The 26458-nt window shown below is 33.3% G+C and overlaps 1 protein-coding gene across 3 annotated transcripts in view; it reads right to left on the bottom strand.

Moving 5' to 3' along the window:
* Positions 1–274: 274 nt before the first annotated feature.
* LOC128982825 (uncharacterized) overlaps positions 275–26458 on the bottom strand; it is a 124502-nt gene continuing 98318 nt past the window's right edge. For 2 of the 3 annotated variants that reach the window (XM_054401850.1, XM_054401849.1), the window contains one exon: positions 275–463. In XM_054401850.1, coding sequence (XP_054257825.1) covers positions 391–463 — 73 coding nt within the window. In that variant the 3' untranslated portion in view covers positions 275–390. Of the gene's footprint in view, positions 464–19345; positions 19373–26458 lie in introns of all 3 variants that reach the window. The other variant, XM_054401851.1, reaches the window with a different exon arrangement.

The following is a 26458-nucleotide window of genomic DNA, read 5'->3' as shown; positions in this document are numbered from 1 at the left end:
CTAAATTCATATGTTATTTTGCGGGGCATTGAGCCGCACAGGTTCACTAGTGGGCCTTTAAACTACAAAATGGTACAATTCCCAATGTTGTAATAGTTATTGCATTTAAAAAGTTATTGCAATTTCTGTGATTCTACCCATAAAATTTAATTGTTAATTCCACCGCTTACCCATTCATTACAGGGGCTTTTAATAAGCTAGTAGGAGAAAGTATGTGTCAGTTTGCTGATAGGTTTATTTTTTACAGGAACTTTAAAGAAATAAACATTGGCAATACATAGTATTTAATATTTTTCCACATTACAATAATAGGATGACACGACTGACTTATTCTAGTAACAATTACCTAGTCTTTATTCTAAATTAATATGCAAGATACTAATTGGATGATCACAAATTGGCTGAGCTCCACTCTTGCTGCCAACGATTGCTTCTAACATCATTCAAATACATCTGGTTCTTGCTGTAAACAGATCAAAACGCCATTAAACATTTATACTATGAATTTTTACTTAAAGGAACAGATAAAATTACAAATGCATCTAAAATCATAATAAAAAATGCTTAGGCTACACACTATACTTTAGTAGAAAAAGTTCAATTTTTAACATGACTGTTATGCCATTGTCGACTCACCACCAGCACTAACACCCCTAGAGGTGGATGCCAGAATATATGCTAACCGCAGAACTGCTGTCGGTCTATTTTTCATTCTTTTGTCTATGACAGAACTAAGTGAAGTAATTATGAACTTTAAATCCAAAATATTTTTTTACACTTGGTTAACATTAATTTGAAGAATAAGTTTTGCTGCACTGTGAATGCATATAAAGACCTGATGGTTGCCAATAGCTTGATTTCATCTATAGACCAATACACTAATGAAGAGATAAGACAAGCTAGGTAGGCTGTCTAGATCCCTTTACGACCATATTTATCTTAGAGGAAACAACCTGAGACCAGAGTCTGTTCTCACAAAACTGAAAATATCTCACACCATTATCCTTGTTTAGTTAATGTACAAACGAGAGAGAGAATGGGTAATCATTAGATTGATTTATTGCAAAAGTTGAGATTGGATGTAAAACTAGTTGACCAAGGCATTAAAAATATAGACTGGATACCATTTTAAAATGTTCAACCTTTTTCGTCTAATGCGGTTTATCAGAGTTTATGTAATACTTTCCATATAAGATAAAGTTAAAATAGTACAGATACAGAATGTAAGGCACAAACATCCTAGGAAAGCTTGGTTGAGTTGGGAAATACTAAACAAAATAAAAATAAGGGATAGGTTATTTAAGCAAATGAAAAGACATCCACAGAATATGTATTTAGCAACAGAGTATACAGTTGAGGAATAATATTAACTTGTGTACCTGTTGCTCGAATTCGAGCAATTGCTAAGTATTAAGAGGCGGTCGGATAGAGCCCCGCGTATCCCATATTTTGCAGGCGTCACGAGCAACAACACAGTCCTCCCAAAACAGACTTTTGTAATAGTACCACCCTTGGCCACCAGTTTCGTGGCTGTCGCATAATGGGATCTGAGATTGTTGACAACCCTGTGTTACCTAGAAACTTAAAAGCATCAACTCGATTACTCTCAGCCTCAGCCAGTGTCCTAGCCCTTGTCTATTGTCCCACCGCATGTTTTACTCAGGGCTAGAGATGTTTCACTTTCACTGGTTTGCTACCTTCGCCCACCCTTTGCGTCTCAGCAGGTCTCAGTTCGTCACCGCACAATATACAAATTTTCCACACAAAAAATGTTTTGGAGATACAAATAGCACTTTCAGTAAGACATTTTGATTTATACACTTAATTTTAATATAAAAATACATGATAATGTATTCAATTATAAATAATATACTAGTGCTACTGGGCTCAATAATGTAACTACTTGGCCTATCCCATACATTTTAGCAAATTTCCCTATAATGAGGTAGCTATTACCGTAAGTGGCATGGTAAGACCTACGCCCAGGACCGATTTACTTTTTAATTTTGATGTCCCCAGAGGCCAAAACACCATTCGTTCAAATTTGTATATATATGTGTGTCTGTGAACACGATAACTTGGGTAATTTTTGTCCGATTTTGATGAAATTTGGTTTGAAGGTGTAAGGCGGGAGGCAGGATAAACTTGAATGAGTTCGCGAACCAGCATGATCGGACCATGGGAACGGGGTTTTATGGGGTAAAAATTGGTTTTAGCGAATTTCCCCTATAGGGAATAAGCTATTACCGTAGTACTCATGGTAAGACCTGGACCCGGGACCGATTTACTTTTTCGTTTTGAGGTCCCTAGGGACCAAAACGAATATTATAGACCTAAAACGGGACATCACAATTCCAAGATAATCCATGAGTCAGAAGCCGGCTTGGCTACGTCGCAGTGCTGGTCCGGAGGGTGGATTTGGTTCCTCGTATATACCACGTATGTCAGAAAATGCTTTTGTTCCACTGGACCTTGTTTTCTTACTGGCAAATAGTTTGTATCAAATCGTGTATTGCAGCAGCTATCTTTATACAGCTAAGTCCGTAATTAACGTACTAAGTATGACCAAAAGAGACGTTTATTCCAACGGAACTTGTTTTATATTGATGAATAGTTTGTATCAAACCGGGTGTTGTAGAACTACTTTTATCTCTGATGACAGTAATATTTTAATACATACGGTAAATACACAGTCCGAAAATATTAGATTCTTAGATTCCTGTGAATTAAATATCATAATTTCCTTGGAATTATAATACATCAGGGATGTAACAACATAACGTTATTTATTTATTTAGCCAGATCTGTGGCCAGTTTAAATGAATTGTATTTGGCGCGGTTTGAAAACGTGCTCTGCAGTCCACAATCGACTGTGCTGCCATCGGCCGGGACATCGTCGAACTAGTACTCAGTCGGCAAGCAAGGCTTTTTTGCAAGCTTTTACAAAAAAATACAAAACTTAATGTTAACCATCGAAAAATAAATATCTGTCACACTCAATACACTAATGAATATATGCTCTTCAATATGGCGATTGAACCAGAATTGTTTATAGTGCCAGTCATTTTATATTTTAGCAGAAAGTGTATTGCAATTCCTTATGGGAAATGTAAGAAATGATTTATTTTATATCCGGCTTATAATTAAACATTATGATTTTTATATTGTACAGTCTTAATCCTACATACATTTACAATGTTTTGAGTGTGGGAAATAATTTTTGGAACACGGATAGACCAGAAAACGGGGAATTATTATATGCGCTCCATGTTAAAGTGACGGCCAGTGTCGACAGCTGAGAATCTCTGTCCGACCGCCTCTTAAAGGCGTTTTTTTTATATGAATGATAGTCAAAATTTATGATGACTTTAAAAGATTCGACTCAAAGATTATGGAAATACTCAAGATGTACATAACAGATCGATTTAATCAACATTTCTTGTAAATATCTGATCATTTTTCAAAAGCTAATCTTGTTTTCTAAGTTTTTTTATACAAATAGACTTAATCATAGCCGCTTTAGGTTGTCCATAAATGACACCTTGATTATAAATAAAAAAAAAAATCATTTCTATTTCTTCACCTTGGTGGTGTTCTGTGACTTTCCTATGTTTCCATAGTTTGCAAATCGGCTCTTTCAATGATTACTAAGAAATACAGCACAGTGTTAATTCAGTTTTCTTTTAGCGAATTTTCCATATAGGGAATAAGCTATTACCGTAGTACTCATGGTAAGACCTGGACGCGGGACTGATTTTTTTTTTCGTTTTGAGGTCCCTAGAGGCCAAAAACACCATCCGTTCAAATTCATATATATATATATATATATATTTATACAGCTTACACAATTGACACTGAAACAAAACTATTTCAGCTACAATTCCTCTTTCTATTTGCAAGAAGATGGTGTGCCAATGGGTTCCCCTCTATCTGGAATAATGGCAGATATATTCATGAAAGAAATGGAAACTACCAAAATAATGAATGATTGTAACCCATATAAAGATAAAATCCAATACTGGTACAGATATGTAGACGATATAATTTGTTTATTCAAAGGAAATGAAAATGAAGCTAATAATCTACTAAAATATATTAATAGCCTATCTCCAAAAATACAATTTACAGGAGAGATTCAAAAAGAACAAATAAATTTTCTAGATATTACAATCTCAAAAAATAACAACAGACATACATTTAACATATTTAGAAAACCTACGACCACAGACATCATTATTCCATACTATTCCAATCATCCTTGGAGTCATAAAATCGCTACTTTCCATTCACTTATCCACAGACTTATTAATATTCCCTTGAATAAAGAAAATTTCAAAAAAGAGAAAAATACCATTAAATACTTAGCAGAGAAAAATGGCTACAGGGCAAAAATGATAGACAATATGATAAAGAAGAAATTGAAAAATAAAATACAAAAGCAAAATAAAACAACGAAAAAATGAAGAGAAAAAGAAATATATATGTATACCTTATAACAAATATATGACTAAAGCAGTAAGAAATACATTAAAAAATTCGGATATAAGGGTAAGTTACAGAACTAAGAACAATATATTCCAACTAATCAATAAAAAAATCAAACACACAGAAGATAATGAAGACGAAAAGTACAAGAAATCAGGAATCCATAAGATAAACTGTAGTGACTGTAGCAATTATTATCATAGATAAATCATACTCCCTTAGTAGATTTGTCATCCTTATGGAACAGCTGAAGCCAATTTTATTGTTTGTTCTGTACGTCCAACTGTAGAGGTTATGTTTTGTTTTCAATTTGTTTCTTGTTATTTCAGTCATTTAAAACCTCATTTAATCATATAAAACGATTTAATCATAAAGAATAACTGGTCCCCTAGTTAAATAACCAAATAGTAAAGCACAAATCATGAAAATAACCCTAAAATAATAGAAACAAAATGTGGTCTACCCCAGCGATCAGTGTGGACGTACATGAACTAGACATGAAAAACAAGCTTCAAAATTTACAATGGGATGAGGAGTCTACTTGTGTTGCTTAGTCTATGTTATTATATAGGTCAAACATCTCGAAGTTTTAAAACAAGATTCAAGGAACATCTACAAGCATTGAAATCAAAAAATCAAACATCAATGAAGTCAAACTTCGCCGACCATATAATGAACACAGACCACAGTTATAAAAACATGAAAGAAAATCTAACAATTTTAGAATATGAAAAAGAACGTGAGAAACTTAAAGTAAAAGAAGAGCTAAATATTTATATACACAACAAAAAGGACTCCAACAACATACTTAACACAATGATTCCAAAATTAAACCAACCTATCTACGATAAAATTGAAAAATTAAGGAAAGAAAGAAAAACATTCATATAGTATAATGAAAAAATTAATACCAAAATGTATTAAGATTTAGTTAAAATATTTTATTATTTTTACATATGATTATATTTTTAATTTTGTTAGTTTAAAGAATGAGGTTATGGTAAAAATGACTTGACAATGGACTTAGTTCCGAAACATGTCGTCATGAAAAATAAAATAATTACTAAAAGGGTACTTTGTTATATATGTTTTGATTTTATATTTATATATATATATATATGTCCATTAGCGCGATAACTCGAGCAAAAATGATCCGATTTTGATGAAATTTGGTATAAATGTGTAAACCTACATTTATTCGAACGAGTTCGCGATCCAGCATAATCGGACCATGGGAACAGGGGTTAATGGGGGGTTGTATGGGGTAAAAATGGGTTTTTCCCATTTTTGACCCTAAAAACATAAAATTTTAGAATTTCTTTCCCAACCATTTTGTAGAGCTTAAAAAAAGAAATAATTTAGTATATTGAAGCATTATTGTATGCCTAACGGTCACAGAGAAAATTCAAAAAAATGCAAATTTAAAAATCCCATGTTATTCTTATGGAGAAAATGAAAACTGTTGTAGTTTACTTGTTTATGGATATATGTTGATCAAATTTGGCAAACTTATTTATTTCATCCTATACTATTGACGTTTGGTCATAAAACACTGTTTACCTTCCCCGTAGCAGCAAACCTAAGCACTCGTTATAGCCTATCTAATGTTATTTAAATTGGGAATAAATATGTCTTATTTATGGAAGTATTTTAGTAAATATGTAATCAGACAAGTGGAAATTCGCTTAGTCTGCAGGTTTGCTGCGGCGGGGGTATTTAGTATATCAATTTATCCAGGCTCTCTCGCTTTTTTCCATTGTAATATTTACGCCAACCCAAATTCAAATAGTAAATACAGCATTTCATTTCAACGAAGTAAATGTTTGTAGCAAACTGTTAAATTAGCAAACTTATTGACTCTTAACAATTAACATATGTCCTTCCTTGGCTTCTCACTTTTAATTTCTAACAACAGCTGGAGTTTCATAACAATGTTTGTTTCCCATGTTAATCTTAAGGAGAAATACAAAACTTTAAAGGGCCCCAGGGCCTCGTTCTCTAATTATTTTCCTAAAAAGAAAGTTTCCTGCACAACTTCACGTTACGCTCTTTCCAATGACACCAAAAACATGTCAATCGGTTCAGTAGTTTCGGAAGAGTAGTTGTTACAAAAAACCCGCTTGTGTATTAAATAAGTACTAGTTAAATCGCCTGTGCTCCGCCACGGGAATAATGTCAGCAATAAAAGACATAATAATTAACAAATACTGTTTATCTTTGTATTTTATTTAGGGACTGCTTAATTTTTTTACATGAAATAGAACTGATAGTTTGCTTGTGCTTGTATAAATTATTTTATGTTAATCAAACAGATATATTAGTTTTACCAAATGAATTTTTTATATTAATTCGAGTTTCATTTAAAAAATAAATAGTATACGAACTGCGCAATTCTGATAACCTAATAAGCAGCTACTTATGCTATGGAGATAATTGTGCAAGTATATTCCTATATTCGTTGTTTTTTTATTAAATTTGTTGTATGGAACAAAGATAGGCCCTAGTCACTTACATGTAAATCACGCATCAGCAGTCGGTCGCATTTCACAAATCTTTGCCCCATTCTGTGAGTAGTTGTGTTTACGTCTTAATATAAATTTGGGCATACTTTGGTACAATGTTAGAGGGTATTAACGGTCCAATCCGATGGTAAAAGGAGTCCCGGATCTTAAAATTATATAGACTGCCACTATCAGAAAGATGTTGATTCAAGTGAGACTTAGAACTTGCCATTTCAAATGCAGATTTGTATGATATTATATTATTCAAATAGTTTTTTTTTGTTTCTTTTGACCCTTAATACTTTTTTTATAGTCACTGTAGCCCCGTTGATAAGATTTTCCATAAACTCAAAATGTTGATAAGGAGCTCATTTACCCACCCTTGTGACAAAAAAAGGGGGATATATGTGTGTCCCTGTTAGTCTGTTCTGACTCTAAATTCATAGATTTGCAGTAAGTTTAGTGACAAATCCAATTTAATGACCCCAATTCAAAAGATTTGGTGTTTTTTTTTTTTAGGGACTTCCAGAGCACACATTTAACACCATCACTAGTGTTTTCGTTATTTTACCTTTTTAGTTCGATGTAGTGATGTGCGTATATATACAGATATCGATACAAGGACCGCAAAATATCGATATTTTGTATCGATACGTGGGAGTGTATCGATATGCCCGTATCGATACACCTATAGCCAATATCGTATCGAATATCATATTGTTTATTTATTAATATAAATCTTATTTTTATGGTAAGAAATTTATCTTCCCATCTTCCTCCCCTCAAAAGTAGTAGTGGAAATTTGATATTTTACCCTAGCATCTTCAAAAACACTGATAAAACATGTATTTTCAGATACGTTTTGAAATGGAAGTGGGGACCCTCATTATCCATGTTATACTATTTAATGTGTAAGTGGCATACCCACCATCATTTTTAGTACTTTTTGGTTCAATTAATTATCCCTGTGTAAAAACTAGGAAAACAATAACAAAATGTTACCAATTTTGAGGGTTTACCGGAATTTGGAGGTTATGTATGTATGTTTGATACGAATAAAAAGACACAGGAAGGAAACGGCTTTTCTGAGGTAAGATTACAGGCACTAACCCTCTTCACAAGCTTGTGGCTTGTAAGTAACATTAGTATTTGTTTGTCTGTGCAGCTTGTATATTAGAGATATTTAATTTTTGTTTTAATTATAAATTAACAATACGATACAATATTTTATCCGATACAGATAAAAATCGATACATGAGTATACGATACGATACACGTATAGATACACCACGTTCCGATACGTAGGTATCGATACATTGACCCGTATCGCACATCACTAGTTCGATGGTTCTCTACGTGTATTTTTTTCATTCTGTACGTCTCTTTATGCCCAGGTAATGATTACCTTTTCTTCTTCTTTTTTACTTTTCACACCCTGGGGTTAATGATAACGTTTTATAACGCTATAATGACCCGAGTCAACATTGCCATTAAACATCAAGTCACATACTTCTTCGCCAGAACCGAAATTGTAAGTCAGTTTCTCAAAGCAACTTCCCTGTGCACTCGAAAGAAATACATAGTTAGGTTATAGTCCACTGATATATTGTAGTTCCACGTATCCCAGCGTACTTGCCATCTCGAGAAGGTAAAGTTTTATACTGCTGAACGTCAAACACTGATCTTGAGTAAGATTAATAACTAACGATAAAATGTGTTTATGTTTCCCACTCATTAGCAGTTATCTGTACAACTTGCAAGCGGATTTCCCTATGATTATTCTGGTGGCTATAGAGAATAAATTATATTGATCAAAGCAATAAGTTTCCGTCCCCTATGGGTATTATTTCACATTCCATACTCAAACTTAAACTCAATTACCTTTTCCTTCAGATCACTTCGCAAGAAAACTTATAATTATTCAAAAATACAAAAATTTACACCAAAACATACAAATAATGTTTAAATACATTTATAAATAATACATTGTATTATAAAAAGTTAACAAATACACTTTTCCTTGATCAAAATCGTGTGTTTATAAACAGAAACTCCTAGATTAATAAATAAATACTAAAAGTGAGGTTATAAATTTATAAATAAAAAACGTTTGTAAACGCACTAAAAAGTAGAAAATACGAGGCATGTTTTTTAAGTAAGTACCGTTTTTAAATTTCTCCGTTCCAGCACTGCGATTGGCATTTCGGACATTTGCGCTATATATGCGCATCTATTGGCTAGCTCTAGCCGGAAATTCGACAATAATCGGCCCGGTTTACATCCGGTTTCGAGCAATTCAAAATGGTGCCGCCAAATGAGACTGCCGCCGACTGTGAAGTGCACGCACTGGGCGGCATCAATGTCCCCAGTACCCAGTGCGTTGCTCATCATGAACGTTGGTGGCGCCGTCTTTAGATGCCCTTACCCACTTGCGTACCATTCCGTCACTCATAATGTTCTCGCCATACACGTCACTAATCTGTCGATAAATTTCAATGGATTTCACACCTTTAGCACTTAAAAATCTAATTACAGCGCGCACTTCAAAGTCGGCGGCAGTCTCATTTGGCGGCACATTTTTGAATTGCTCGAAACCGGATGTAAACCGGGCCGATTATTGTCGAATTTCCGGCTAGAGCTAGCCAATAGATGCGCATATACAGCGCAAATGTCCGAAATGCCAATCGCAGTGCTGGAACGGAGAAATTTAAAAACGGTACTTACTTAAAAAACATGCCTCGTAATTTATAAATATGTGGAGAGTATAAATGTACTTGTAAGATTTAAAACGAAAAACGTGGGGTGCATCCAATAGATAATTTACAATTACCTTCAATGTATTATTATCAATTGCATGCACCCCATGTTTTTAGTTTTAAATCTAACAAGTATATTTACTCTCTCCACATATTTATATATTTATTTATCATGATGTTACTACGAATGCGGACGATAATTACAACATCACCGTGATCGTTGGAAATTATCATCTTAGTGCTGAAATTACAGAAATAGATACATAATACACAAAATTCACTATACTTTAAACATATGAAACCTACTTTTATACACCAAAGTTTTTCAAACTTGAATTTATCTAGTTAAATCGACAGGAAGGTTTAGTTAAATTGTTAACAACTAACCTCCAGTTAACATTTCTGACAGTGTTTAAATTGCATGGGAGTTCTGTCATTACAATTTAAAGATTTGTTTACAAAGAGTTCATGAAGAATAAAGTGTTAGATATTATGACAGATTCTTCAATGATCTTTTGTAAATACTTAATACAGGGTGATTGGTACTCAGTGTGACAACACATTTTTGGTGTAAGTACAAAGTAAATGAAGTGTGATGATGCATGTAAGAAATTTCAAGTCTAAAAACTAGCTTCCCAAAGAATTATTTTAAGTTTTTCAAAAATAACCATGTTTTTAAACTTAATACAGGAATTTCTCAATTGCCTGTAAATGGATTTGAGTAGATAATGTCATTTTGGTGTTCTACATTAAATTTTGAATAAGAATAATAGAAAATTACGGAGGATCAGTAGTAAAAACTCCATTGTAAATAGATAAAAATAAGATAAAAATTAAGAAGTTTGATAAAAATTTATCAAACCACCTCTACCACTGCTTTCGAACACGGTATTTATTACATGGGAATGAAACTTTTTAACAAATTACCGAACAACATGAAAGAAGCGTCCCAGAAATACAGCACTTGTAGGAAAGGGGGGGGGGGGGGTAAGTGGAGCCTACAGCCCAAAATTCCAGCATGGATAAAACAAACTCTCTTAGTAGATTTCCCATCATTATGGAACAGCTGAAGCCAATTTTATCGTTTGTTCTGTCCGGTGCACTGTGTAGAGGTCGTGTTTTGTTTACAATTTTTTTTTTCTTATTTCAGTAATTTAAAACCCCGTTTAACCAAATAAAACGATGTAATCATAAACAGTAACTCATCCTCTAGTTTTATAACCAAACATTAAAGCACAAATCATGAAACCAACTACAAAATAATAGAAACAAAATTTCGTCCACAATAGCCATCAGTGTCACCGGACAAGAACTAGACACAAAAAAAGAGCTTCAAAATTTACAATAAGATGGAAAGTCTACTTGTCTTAGTTAGTCTATGATTCCAGGCATTGGCCCTCTTTCCGGGAATCTGTGCTGGAGCTGCCCCTGGTCAACCATGTTATAAGATAATTTTTTTCCAAAACCTATTGTTTTTAAATGAACATGGAGCTTACGCAAACTAAATTGTCCAATTATATGCCTAACTTATAGTTAGCTAACTTACACAGTTTATAGGTTTTAGTTGCCCTATTTCCAAATGATCATCTCTACAAAAACTGGAGGGTGTGACAATAAATTCCCCAATTCCACTCTCACCAGTAGTTTCTAATTTGATGAAGCAATTGTCTTAACTTTAGATTCCAGTGCTTTGGTGAATGTTGGGTGGCCAAATGGGACAGATTTACTTTTAGGCGAGGTACTAGGTGCAGTTGAGTATGCATGAAAAGAGTCAGAGATTTTGCCTTTTGATTTTGGAAATGGGGGCATAGGTGAGTGTAAAAACCCATGTCGTCGCCTCCAGGAGTGATCGACAACTTAGGGGTGGCGGGCGCAAAGTTGCAAAAACGTTAATCGGCAAACCGCTTTTAACTCCCTTGTTATTTAACGTAAGTAAAAGAATCGTTTGAATTGACTTTTGATTTTGGTAATGGGGGCCTAGGTGAGTGTAAAACCCATGTTGTCACCTCCAGAGGTGGTTGACAACTTTAGGGTGGGGGCACAAAGTTGCAAAAAACTTAAATCGACAAACTGCTTATACCCTTGTTATTGAATGTAAGCAAAGGATTTTTTTTAATTTGTAGGTATTAATATTACATACAAAAAAGGTTATTAACGATGCTTATGTATATATTTCTTAGTTTTTGAGATACAAATTATTTTTATGTTAAAAAAGTTGTTATGGAAAAGAAACAACAAAATATAGCTCAATATGTAGTGTAACTGCATTGTCTTTAGGTAGTAGACTTATATAAAGAAACAAAATTCTTGAAAAGCTTAAATTATAAGATTTATCTACTGAACAGTCAAAATGTGACATCGGTTCCCAAAAATCAGAAAAAATTATTATTATTGTTAGGCCCCCCATACACGTAACGGCGAGAGCCGGAAGGCCAAACTGAACAGTTTGGCCTGTTAAAGGAGGGTCCCCATACACGCAACGATTCGCCTGCCGGCCGGACTGAGTCTTCCCTGGAGGAGGTGATAGCGTATGCTGCTAATTTAGCAGCTTTGTAGAAAAGGAAAAAGAGGAACAAAAGGGGGTTGTGGCATATAGAGTGGCTTAACAGAACAGCACCAACCGATGTCAATTTATTGGAAGAATTTAGATTGTCACTGTCAATGAATAATACAAAACACTCTATATATGGGACAACACAAAGACTGAGCAGAAAATAAAGTTAGTTTATGTCAATGACTGTGCCTAACCTCAAAATTAACGTGAATCAAAATAATGCTACTACTATTGGCCTTCCGGCGACCCCATACATGTACCGATCGGCCTGAAGGCAGGGTCGTCCGGCCAATTTGGTCGGCCGGCGGCCGGACGACGACCCCATACACACGCCGGCCGGCCGATCGTTACGTGTATGGGGGTCTTAAAGATTGGCAAACTGTTGTTTAATTTTCTGATATGAAGTACCGTACAAACATTTAATTAGGTATTTACAACAAATTTGGCTTCTTCCTGGTACTACCAATAGAAATATTTACGTAATTACCTACCCACATTTATTTGAAAATAACAAAATCTACTTACACGGTAAAGATGATGTTGTCTACGCTCCCTGGCAGATGTTTTTAATTATATTTGTTTTTACAACTATTTTCAATACAGTTGCAGTAGCAAGCAACCTCTACTCTAATATAACAATGGTAATGTTTGTTACATTTTCTGCATTTACATGGTGGTATCAGGGCTTCTGGTAGCGGCGTTTTGGTCATCAACGCAGGGCGAATTGAGTCCAGAACAGTCTTCATAAGAGAGGTTATGTTTTTGTTTATAACCACTCATTGCCAAAATAATCAGCTGGTTAGTGTCCAGGAAAACAGTACAGTGGTAAGTAATGAAACCACATTTGATTAAGCTAGCGGCTAACAGCTGTTTTCTGGACTAAATCCTTGCTTGGGAAGTTCGTTAAAACATTGTAGTGTAACGTAAAATCATTTACAAGCAGATACAAATAATCCCACAGCACAAAACACCACGCTGTCAATGAAGGAGAACTAACTGAAACTGTCAAAACTGAAGTAAAAAAATTACTCATGTCGCCAATTGAGACGTTCATGTTAGGGTCATAGGGTGTTAGGATCATGATTCCCACTCCGACTGCAGCAGTCGCAGTCATGCCACCACACTTGTTTATAACATTTTAAATTTTTTTTTATAACAATTGTATGTAAGGTTATTGATATATATGTATATATAATACTAGCAGAGCACCCGTTCTTCGTACGGGGTTGGCGTATAAGTATAAAAAGCTTATTGCAGTTATACTCTAGCTTTGCGTTTGCAATGGGGGAGGATAAGGCTTGAGAGAATTCAGTTCTTTATATTTACGGTATGCTAGTATTACAGATATAATATAGTATATACAGTATAGTACTGTATTACAGATCTACCATAGCCATTCTGTTCTACCACTGCACATTAACAATATAAAAAAGTAAATCATCAAACATTCACACAATAACACAAATTATGTATTAAATTAAAAACATAAACATTACTGTAAATAATCCTACTTCCACAGTTCTCATTGTACATCACAGCGTTTTGATGCTGCTTACTTCAAATTAGCTGTTCACATAATTGCAAAAAATATAATAGTGCTGCACCCTGTTGGTAAACCTTATAACTTTTTAATGTTATTAAATATCATAGAACCAACTTGTTTGGTTGAATCAGCTGACAAAATTATTTAATTCCTTTTAAATGTGAATACCCATAATATATGAATACCATAAGGTTAACATGGGAAACTCCAGAGCCACTGGGGCGGAGCCTGAAAGGAGTTTTGAGATAACAATATGCTATAACTATATGTTAATCGGGAATGTGAGCTATCATCACCTTAAATTTCAGCCCAATCCGACCAGGATTTTTCACGTTTACTTGTCACAAACATCCATACATACATCCAAACTTTCTAATTTCTAATTAGTAGGATTGTATTACAACAACGCATAATGATCAATAGTTATTTGTGTTACTAGTGAGCAAAGTGGCACTTTGCTGCACATGAGAGCAATTTTGTGGAATGATCTCAAGTGCAGCAAAGGCCTTTTGCACTCGTGTTACACATTATATTTTTCCTACAGTCACTATAAAGCATATAAATAACTAGTGGCTTGTAGGGACATAAGTCCCTAAAAAGCTCAAATGTAAAACAACTTTTTGCAATACCGGTATTTAAACAAACTCAGAATAACATTATCTATGTGTCAGAATAGGCATCCCTACACCATATCTTTTGTGTAAAAACCAGTTTGTTGTTCTTCTTTGTTTGCTTTTGTTGATGTCATTTTCAATAAATAATTTGAATCACTCCAGTGGTTTAACATGAAAAGGCAGCAAACATATCATTGTTTGTGAATAAATACTGGTTTACTAAGGTAGCTTTGGTCTTGTGGTTAATGAGGATAAATAAAAGCTTCCCTGTTTGGAATTTTCAAAATTCATTGGAGGTTCACCTTCAGATGAATTGAAGACGCCTGCAATTTCATCTGCAGTAGGCTTATTATACCTACGACGATCCATATTTATCCTGTCTACAAACCTAAGTTCTAATTCACTGTCACCTTGTACAACCATTTCTTCCGAAGCTCTTTTGTAAATTTGTGCAAATGGATTTTCTAATAGAATTTCAGCTAGTTTTGACAATATTTCAGGTTTTAAGTCACTATTTTCTCGACGCCTTTGACGAATTTCTGTTGCTGTTGATGTGTCAATAATGTACAATTGGCCATACACGGGGTCTTCATCATGTTGAGGCAGCAAATCTGAGATTGAACGATAAATCTGTCCTTGAATTTTGAAACAGTATGGTCCTTTTCCTGGAATATCTTTCTTACTGGCTGAAAAATAAGCAAAAGCCATCGCACTGTTGCATTGTCGAATGAATTTATACAGTTGTGGGCTCTCTTCAAACAAACTTTTAAGTTCAACATTAGTTTTTGACTGAGGAAGGTTAATAAGTCCGTTATGGCAACATGTCATAAAATGATTATTCGTTAGTTCTTCTCTAAAATGAAGAGCACTACATTGAATGCACTCTTGGTCCAATAATCCTGCATCATGGATCTTTACATTTCTCTCGTCTACCATGGGTCTCCTAAAAAGGGGTTGTAACATATCTTGATTAAGTTTGTCATTATCTACTCTTGCTCTCCTACGCGCACTGTCATTCCTATGAACAGTTCCCCGCCTTTGTGGTATTCCCCTGGCGTTCATATTAATTACAGTACTTATAATGAAAAGAATATATATCCAGCAGCCTACATACCAAAACATCTTTAATCCCTGGTGATTTTATAAAAGTATGATCGAATATGATTACTCTACGTTGTATATTCACTGCACTAAAAAAATTTACTTACGAAGGAATGCAAATACACCATTTTAGAACCAATAACATTTATAGGTTATTTTAGTTGTATATATTTACACAACCTTAACCTTAAAATGTGTAGAAATATAAAGAAAACAACATCATTTCAAATAAACTTGAACATATGATTTAAAAATAAAAACAAAACAGAAGTTAGATTTAATTTCGACTCTTTGATTATTTATACAGAATATTTATTCTATGTCGTTTATTCCTTTAACACGACAATAACGTAAAAGCATGAAAAAATGAAACTTGAGTATGATTGAAATATAAACAAAGAATGCAGACGTTTTTCCGACTAATCTTCAATATTTCAGTTTTATTACAGTATACATTTCATAGTTGACTGGCTAAAAGTAAACCAAATGTGTGTATTGATCACTGTTTTCAAATCTGTGGCACAGCTGTTTTAATTTCAAAAGATGTAAACAAATTAAACCCCATGTTGTTTTAATGGGAAAAGTTTTATTCTGTCGCGAATTTATGGTAAAAAAATAAGAAAAATTAATAGTTTTCCCTCAAAATTCACGTCAAGACCTTTAAAATAAGACCCCTCCCATCCTTCTACGGCCATCCAGTCACTCACAATTTCTTTACAAAAATTTGACTTACGGAATTAAATATAAATAATTAGTCTTTCAAACACTATAAAACACACGCTTTTAGGTTAGGAAACCCAAGCCATGGGTATATATATCACACATATATCCCCCTTTTTTTGTCACAAGGGTGGGTAAATGAGCTCCTTATCAACATTTTGAGTTTATGGAAAATCTTATCAACGGGGCTACAGTGACTATAAAAAAAGTATTAAGGGTCAAAAGAAACAAAAAAAAACTATTTGAATAATATAATATCATACAAATCTGCATTTGAAATGGCAAGTTCTAAGTCTCACTTGAATCAACATCTTTCTGATAGTGGCAGTCTATATAATTTTAAGATCCGGGACTCCTTTTACCATCGGATTGGACCGTTAATACCCTCTAACATTGTACCAAAGTATGCCCAAATTTATATTAAGACGTAAACACAACTACTCACAGAATGGGGCAAAGATTTGTGAAATGCGACCGACTGCTGATGCGTGATTTACATGTAAGTGACTAGGGCCTATCTTTGTTCCATACAACAAATTTAATAAAAAAACAACGAATATAGGAATATACTTGCACAATTATCTCCATAGCATAAGTAGCTGCTTATTAGGTTATCAGAATTGCGCAGTTCGTATACTATTTATTTTTTAAATGAAACTCGAATTAATATAAAAAATTCATTTGGTTAAACATCAGAGTAATAAAACAAAACAGAGTAGTTTTATTTTTGATAATTCTTTTGCAGCTTTAACGGTTTTTGTGATATAACCAGTTAAAACTTACCTTTCCCCATGGAAAATATATGGAGACGGCACAAGAAATCGTCGAAGTTACGATAAATTCAAGAGTAAAAAAGCTACAAATATATGAAGATTATCACAAAATACAGGCTTTTTCGTCAGAATTTGAGTTGTCGCCGATGTTGGAAAATGACAACATAAAAGTTAACTAAGTTTATAAAATAAATTGTCCAGGACATTCTGTCACTTTTATACTTTTTTCTAAGATACTTCTAGAATAAAATAGTTGACACACTTAGGCCGGCAATTCACTATCATAGTTCAATGACATAATATATCTGTTATAAAATATATGATAATTATTATGTTATCTCTAGAATGTCACTGTTTAATACACCAAAACGTCACTCTGGTACATTACAACTGTTATTTATGAAGTGTTAATGCTGTATGTAATGAATATCCTAGGCAACTGCATACTCAGTTAATGAATAATGCTCGAATACATCTTAAGGGGAGACTGTACCTTTTCTGGTTCAATGCTTTTTAAATGGATTCTCTACAAGTTCAAGTACATATAGCACGAAAACTACCTACTAAACCCTATCATACTGATTTTTTGCACACTTAATTATCACATCCATATCTTTATGTTAAACCACTTTTTAATGAAATGTATCAAATAAAAATTATTTTCAATTATTAAAAAAATACAAATTTGTATGCGATATTCTAAAAATAAAAATAAATGATTTTTTTAATGAAAATTTATAACTAATCAATCATTAATAAGCTCATTACAGATCTGATATGGGTAACCAATATATGATTGGTTCAATGTACTCACCAAGTAACCAGACTAATGCATGCAAAATTTTAAGTCTCTATGTATTACAGATTTTGAACTATGTGTACCTAAAGATAAAAAAACAAACTTTCGGAAAAACACACTTAAAGCTTTGCAGCACACACTCAAAGCCATAAGAATAGTGTGGCCGAAACCTCGGTAGAGTTAGCTTTGTTTATTTATTGTTATCATAAGAAGCTTTCTAATATTCTAAGTATTATATATTTTCTTAATCAGGAAGAAACGAAGATTAATTTTAGACAAAGAACAAAAATTAAATTTTGTAAGACGATTACTAAATCCATTGTCCAGTAATAATCTAGAAACAGAGGAAAAAACTGGAGTTTACAGATTATCTTGTGATGATTGCAATAGTTTTTATATAGGACAAACCGGCCGTGCTTTCAAAACCAGATTCAAAAAAACACCTACCAAAAGCAAAAAATCATTTAAAATCCAATTATGCAGCTCATCTGATTAATGAAAATCATAACTATACAAATTTCGAAACAAACATGACACCCCTACATTTTTGCACAAAAGGAAGCTTCATGAACGCCATAGAAGAATATGAGATATTCAAAGCAACAAAAAGCCATAGTTATGATTTATTAAACGACAAACTAAATTTCCAGTCAAATGCATTGTATGATACTGTAATAGCTAACCAGGAACAGCTGACCGGCAAGGGACAAAGTTCACGACACCAACCTTCACCGCTGCAGTCATGACAAACCTGTCTAAGTGCGCGCACGCGGTTCGTAGGCCTACTCGTATGTATGTTTGTAAAAATTATATTTATTTGACGACCTCTGATGAGTGATAAGTGTTCTTGAAGACCTGATGATGAAGCTATTAATGCTTCGAAACGCGTAGTCTCCACAGACAGCCTTTGGATTACTCTGGCAGATCCAGGTAACATTATACCTTTTATAATCTAAAAACAGTAATCCTGAGACAAGAAACAACATGAAGTTAACTGCTTGCCAAGCAAAACTTGTCTATAAGTTCAAGAACACGAAAATTAAATTGCTAAAAACAAACCAGAACATAACCTTTAATAAGGATTGTTTAGAGAATAATATAATACCAAACTACATTAAAGTTAAAATAAACAATCGATCTTTTGCTGGACAGAAAGCCAAAAAGATAGCAGAAACTATATGGTTAAGAACAGAAATAAAACATAGCTATACAAAAAGAAAGACATGCTTAACAGATTACTATTAAAAACACACTTAAAAGTTCTAAACAATATTCCTAGTTGCCAAACCATTGACATTTTACCAAAAATTTAATCCCAAATTAATAAGGTAATTTTAGGGAAAAAGAGGACGTTAAAGAAGAAACTAGATTGTTTGATATCACACAATAGATGTTGTAAAATCAACCCATAAATTCTACCTAAGAACAGTGAACTTAACCAAAGTTGCATAACAAAGACGAAACATCACTTCTTGACAAAGGCCTTAAGTACAACCTACCTTATAATGGTAGAAATAGTTTCTTATCTGAAATAATTCATACAGAATCAGCAATAAAAATTATAAAAGACATCAACACCCAAAATACAGTGAGAACTCTGGTGAACGAAAAATTAAATCGAGTAATTAAAGTCAACAACAAAAACAAAAAACTCAGTTACATGCAAAACAAGAGGTCAAAACATTAAATTGTATTAAGAACAAATTACAGGAAAATAATTTGATTATAACTAAGGCGGACAAAGGTAACTCTCTAGTCGTCATGTACAAAAATGATTATAATACTAAGGTTTTAGATTTTATCAACAAAAACAACTTAGAGAGACTCAACAAAGATCCGACAGCCAAGTTTACAAAAACCTTAAATAATGCTCTAAATAAAAGTGTAACACTATTCACCGACACAGAAATCAGGAGATTAAAACCCATCAACGCCAAAGCACCACAACTCAAAGGTCTACCGAAATTGCATAAAGATCAAATTCCCATTCGCCCTCTAGTGAATTACATGCCAGCACCCAGCTACCAAGTCGCTAAAAGCATAGAAAGGATAATTAAGCAACAAATTATTTTACCTAACAGTCATAGCCTAATTAACAGTATTGATTTAATTCACAAAACTAGTACCACTGAAATCAAACCTAGATATACACTGGCATCGCTGGACAATGGACATAGTTAATTTGTACACAAATGTACCCGTGGCATATACAATTAATATCCTAGAAGACAATCTAAAGAGCAATTCTAATCTTAGTGAGGAAGCCATTAATGAACTCATCGCATTAACAAAAATAGTAACCCAACAGAACTACTTCCCTTTTAACAATGAATATTATATACAAAACTATGGACTAGCAATGGGATCGCCACTTTCAGGAATCCTAGCTGAAATATATCTGAACAGTTTCGAAAACAATAACATATGGACTGATAACAACCGCTACAAAGATAAGATTGTATTTTACCACCGTTATGTTGATGACATCGCAATCCTGTATGATGGCAACGTAAGACAACTAGAGATATTTACTAAGTATATAAATAAAATAAACCCTAGCCTACAGTTTACCATAGAATTGGAAAGCAACGACAGGTTAAACTTTCTTGATATAACATTAATTAAAACAGAAAACTCATTTGAATTTGATATTTATAGAAAACCTACGCTAACCAACACGACCATACATGAAACTTCACACCATCCTACAAAACAAAAAATGGCAGCATATAACAGTTTTGTTCACCGGTTGCTCACCGTAACCAAGATAATAAGCCGTATTAAGCCAAGATAATTTTAACAAAGAACTAAACACGATAAAATACATTGCCCAAAGAAATGGGTTTAAAACCGCCATGATTGATAAACTTATCAAAAAACAATTAAAGAAAAAAGCCAATGATAACAGATTAGATAGCCCAATTGACAAAATTTTTGTAACATCAGAGTATGGTACAAGGCTACCAAATATACTGAAAAACGAATTAAAAAAGAAAAACATTGGGATAGCGTTTAGGACTTTTTTTTAGGACAAACTACAACGATTACTAAATCCATCGTCCAGTAATAATCTAGAAACAGGGGAAAAAACTGGAGTTTACAGATTATCTTGTGATGATTGCAATAGTTTTTATATAGGACAAACCGGCCGTGCTTTCAAAACCAGATTCAAGAACACCTTCCAAAAGCAAAAAATCATTTAAAATCCAATTATGCAGCCCATCTGATTAATGAAAATCATAACTATACAAATTTCGAAACAAACATGACACCCCTACATTTTTGCACAAAAGGAAGCTTCATGAACGCCATAGAAGAATACGAGATATACAAAGCAACAAAAAGCCATAGTTATGATTTATTAAACGACAAACTAAATTTCCAGTCAAATGCATTGTATGATACTGTAATAGCTAACCAGGAACAGCTGACCGGCAAGGGACAAAGTTCACGACACCAACCTTCATGGCTGCAGTCATGACAAACCTGTCTAAGTGCGCGCACGCGGTTCGTAGGCCTACTCGTATGTATGTTTGTAAAAATTATATTTATTTGACGACCTCTGATGAGTGATAAGTGTTCTTGAAGACCTGATGATGAAGCTATTAATGCTTCAAAACGCGTAGTCTCCACAGACAGCCTTTGGATTACTCTGGCAGATCCAGGTAACATTATACCTTTTATAATCTACATACTTTTGGTTTTTTTATTATTTCAAAATATTGTTTGTCCCCATGGTGAAAAGAAAATTCATTGGAGTGCTATTCCCGTCATATGCTGACGTCACCCAGATTGCAAAAAAAAAAATCACCTGATTGTAATGCCATATAAGTACAGTATATAATGCTATCTACATAAATTAAGTTTAGAGTTTTGTCTGTACATTGCCCAAACCCAATTTTTTTCAAAGTTTTCTCTTAATGTTTACCATATATGAAACATTAATGATATACTCATCTGTTTAGAGAATATGACATATTATGAAGTAATGAACACCGGTTTGGATAAATGGATGGATGGATGTTAACATTAAATGTTGTTTGCAAATACGGCAATCATTCCCGATCACGTTTTGTAAGAAAATCCAAAAGCAAGTGAAGTTAAAAACGGGATTATTAAATAATACCACACGTGGTATTCTTGTAAACAATATTGGGGATCTGGACCATGGATCTGGTCTAGTGGTTAGAGCGCGGGACTTCGGTTCAACAGGTCCCAGATGAAAATCCCGCCAAATTACCAATGGATCTTATCTAAGTGAAAATGCCGTAACCCTAGGTGTCTAGCCTGTAATGCCTAGTAATGAAATGTCTAGCCTGAAGGTCAGAGTAATAAAACAAAATATGTTATGTTTTATTACTCTGAGCCTGAAGTAATGTGAAAAATAATCCCGGGCTCGTGCCTAGCGTAGGGGACAAATTTCAAGCAATATTACATTTTACAACACAGCATTTGGGTATCAACATATGTATTTAAGCATTTACAACCTACTGAGTATGCAGAGGCGAGAGGCTCTGGAAGCATGTATTTATAAATACTTATAAAATAATCGCTTTTTATATTTTGAAGCTTGTGGGGCTCCCTATAATCAATTTTTTTAGGTGTTAACACTCACTCCTAAATATTTACAATACCGAAATTAAAATTTTCTCAAACTGTTATTGTGACAACACGTTTTACATTCATATTGTCTAAGACACTTGAACTTCACCCGTAACAGTAACACAAAAGAAATTCGTTAAAACAATATCTTAAAACAACTTTAACACAACCAAAAGACGCTTCCACAACCGGGATCACTTGCTTTTCGACTTCTAAATTTTGAGAAGCTCTATGCTCTAAAATAGCTTTCCACACCCAAACGTGACGGCCGCTCTACTCAGGGGAAGGGCTTGCCTATTCCTTTGATGTTAGCGGCTGCCGCCCTATCCTACTTCCTCTCTCCCACCCCTCCTCTGTGACGTGCGCTGGTACATTGGCGCCGCTAAGGCAACCGAGTACGGCGGTGCATATGTTGCCCGGTATCTACGCGTATCTTATTGTGTTTATAATAATATATATCATATTATCTTAATATAAAATGTTATTTCATTAGATATAGGTATGTAGTTTTATAATGTGATTTTTAAAGAGGGTTTCATTAATATGGTAGGCTGCAGTGTAGCTACAGTATATACCCCCAATTAAAACTGCCGACTATGCGAATTTCCATATGTCTGAATTGATATTTAATTAAATCTATTTAAATAACAATAGGTTTAAATAACATTTATGTTAAATGTTATTAGCTTAGTTTAAAATACCCCCGTCGTAGCAAACCTGCATACTAAGCGAATTTCCATTTACCCGGTTTGATTTCTACTAAAATATTCCCTATACATTTTCAGATTTATTTCCTACTAGCAGAGTACCCGTCCTTCGTACGGGGTAGGCATAATATAAGTATAGAATGCTTATTGCAGTTTTACTCAAACTTTGCGTTTGCAATGAGGGAGAACACAGTTTGATACAATTTGCGTTTTAAATTTACAGTATTCTATAGTATTACACATTTACCATAGTAATAATGTTCTACCACTTCACCTAAACAATAGAGAAAAACAAATGATCAAAAATTCTCAAAATATCGAACACATTTTACATTTAATTAAAAACATAAACATAACTGTAAACAATCCTACTTTGACAGTCACTTCTCATGGTGGAAGGTCCACCATGGTCAGTTCTCATTGCGTATCACAGTTTTTTTATGTTTAGTTCAAATTAGCTGTTTTCATAAATGCAAAAAAATATAGTGCTGCACCCTGTTGGTAAATGTTACACCTTTTAATGCTTTTGCATATCATAGAACCAACTTTTTTAGTTGAAACAGCTTACTAAATTCTTTAATTCCCTTTAAATATTAATACTCATAAGGTTAACATGGGGAACTACAGAGCCACTGGAGCGGAGCCCGAAAGGATTTTAAAAATAAGAATATGCCTATATGTTACTCGAGAATGTGAGCTATTATCAAGCCAAATTTCAGCCCAATCCGTCCAGTAGTTAAGGCGTGATTGAACTTGAAACAAACAAACAAACAAACAAACACACAAACTTTCACATTTATAATATTAGTAAGATTTAAATAACATTAATTTTAGTGAGTAGTTAGGTTTGCTGCTACGGGGAAGATGTTGAGGTGTGTTTTTTCAATTGAAATATTGATAGCTTAGTATGAAATAAACCAAATTGCCAAATTTGATTAAAATATATCCATAAACAAGCATACTAGAACAGTTTATTTATTCACCATAAGAATAACATGGGAATTTTAAATTTACAATTTCTTAAATTTTCTCCGTAGTCAATGAACATTCAAAAACACTTCAATATACTAAATTATTGTTTTTTTAAGCTCTTCAAAATGGTCTAGAGAGAAATTTAGAAATTTAAAGTTTTTAGGGTCAAAAATGAGAAAAACCCATTTTTACCCCATAAAACCCCCCATAAACCCCTGATGCCATGGTCCGATTATGCTGGTTCGCAAACTCGTTCTAATAAATGTAGGTTTACACGTTTGTACCAAATTTCATCAAAATCGGATCAATTTTGCTCGAGTTATCGCGCTAACGGACACATATATAAATATATATTAAAAATAAAAATCAAAAACATATTTAACAAAGTACCCTTTTAGTAATTATTTTATTTTATTTAAAAGGGTACTTTGTTAAATATGTTTTTGATTTTTATTATATTAGTAGCCCTAAAAATGCAAGAAAATAATAATAAATATATATATATATAAATATATATATTCTTGAGGAGATTTTGATAGAGTTTATGATGAATGAAACATGACACATTGCAAATTTTTGTAATACAAACGTTTTCAAGCAAAGAGAATGAAAAATGTAAAGATGAACAAAACAAATAAATATGAACTGTTTACAAATAGTTGAATTTTGAGAACATATGATTGAGTACAGATCAAAGAAAATAATAAAATTAAAAATTCAGCTGAGTTGAATCATTTTTTTACTATCTTAAATTTAAACCAGAGGGAAACTTTGTTTTCAGTACCAACTGGTGAGCCAATTCAGAATTTCTTAAAACCAGTTGGTTGCATTTAGGGTTTTATGTGGGTTTACTTTGTGAAGGGCTTTAAGGGTATAGCAGCCTTCAAAATTTTGGTTGGTTGGATGGTATAGATTGGTTTTCTTTTGTCTTCATGTACCACATCAAAACGATGGCCGGCCTGTCATTCGAACTCTTAAAGAGTTTGAAGTCTGGCCAATGTAATCTTTTGGACAATGTTTACACGATAGTTGATAAATCACATTGTGAGATTCACAAGTTGATCTACCAACAATCGGATAAACCTTGTTTGTAACTTTACTATCAAATTCAGTTGTATTACTCATAATTTTGCAAATACCACATCGGGGCTTGTGACATGGTTCACAGCCGTGTTTAGAATTGTTTGAAGGCCGAGAATTTTGAATTTTGGGTCTCACCAACATATTTTTTAAATTAACACACACATATATATATATATATATATATATATATATATATATATATATATGAATTTGAACGGATGGTGTTTTTGGCCTCTGGGGACCTCAAAACGAAAAAGTGAATCGGTGCCGGGTCTAGGTCTTACCATGAGACCTACGGTAATAGCTTATTCCCTATATGGGAAATTCGCTAATAAATAAATTTGCCAAGTTTCATAAAAATATATCCATAATCAAGCAAACTACAACATTTAACAATATTCTCCATAAGAATGACATGGGAATTTTAAATGAAAATTTTTGGAATTTTCTCCGTTACCAACAACCGTACAAAAACACTTTGATAAACTAAATGTTTTGTTTTTTAAGCTCTTTAAAAAGGTCTAGAGATAAATTGGAAAATTTTGTGTTTTGAGAGTCAAAAATGTGAAAAAAAACATTTTTTTACTCTATGAAACCCCCCGTAAAACCCCGCTTCCATGGTCCGATCATTCAAGATCATTGGCCGAGAAAAGAAGAAATATTCAAAGGAATCAAAAGTTGGTTAAATAACGTAAGTGAATAATGTTATAGACTCTGAGGTTATAGTAAACCGCTGTATTTTTTTTAGCTTAGATTTTGATTTTGTATTATAACGTACTTTATTTGAACGTATTGAAATATTTATAATAGGTACAATTTAATAGATAAATTGAAATTCTTTTCCTCTCTGCATATTTCCAAAAGTTACAAAATACATACTGTATTATAATATATTTTTATACAACCTCAATGTATTTTATAAAACCTCAATGAATTCCTAAAAAATACAAATTATATATATATACAAATTAAATATGCAAACATAAAAATTAAAACTGCTCAAATTATTTTTATTTTTATTTTGGGGCATTAAGAGTAATTATTATTAAGTACCTATATTGTACGGTAAACCTATAGGATAAAAATATACATATACTTTATACTTTCTTATGAAATGTACAGTATTTAAAAACAAAAAGTGAATAGTTAATCATAAATTGATTGAAAATTGTCTTTACTAACAACGCCTTGAGTGATATAAAAACAGGTATGAGGAGTTGAGGCGAGCGAAAACAGCGGTTCTACACT

The sequence above is a fragment of the Macrosteles quadrilineatus genome, unplaced genomic scaffold, assembly GCF_028750875.1.
Source record: "Macrosteles quadrilineatus isolate MER2022 unplaced genomic scaffold, UCM_ALF_1.0 Scaffold_1__1_contigs__length_201487025, whole genome shotgun sequence".
Classification (NCBI taxonomy): domain Eukaryota; kingdom Metazoa; phylum Arthropoda; class Insecta; order Hemiptera; family Cicadellidae; genus Macrosteles; species Macrosteles quadrilineatus.
Note: the sequence above shows the minus strand (reverse complement) of the source record. Positions and strands in the feature narration are given on the sequence as shown.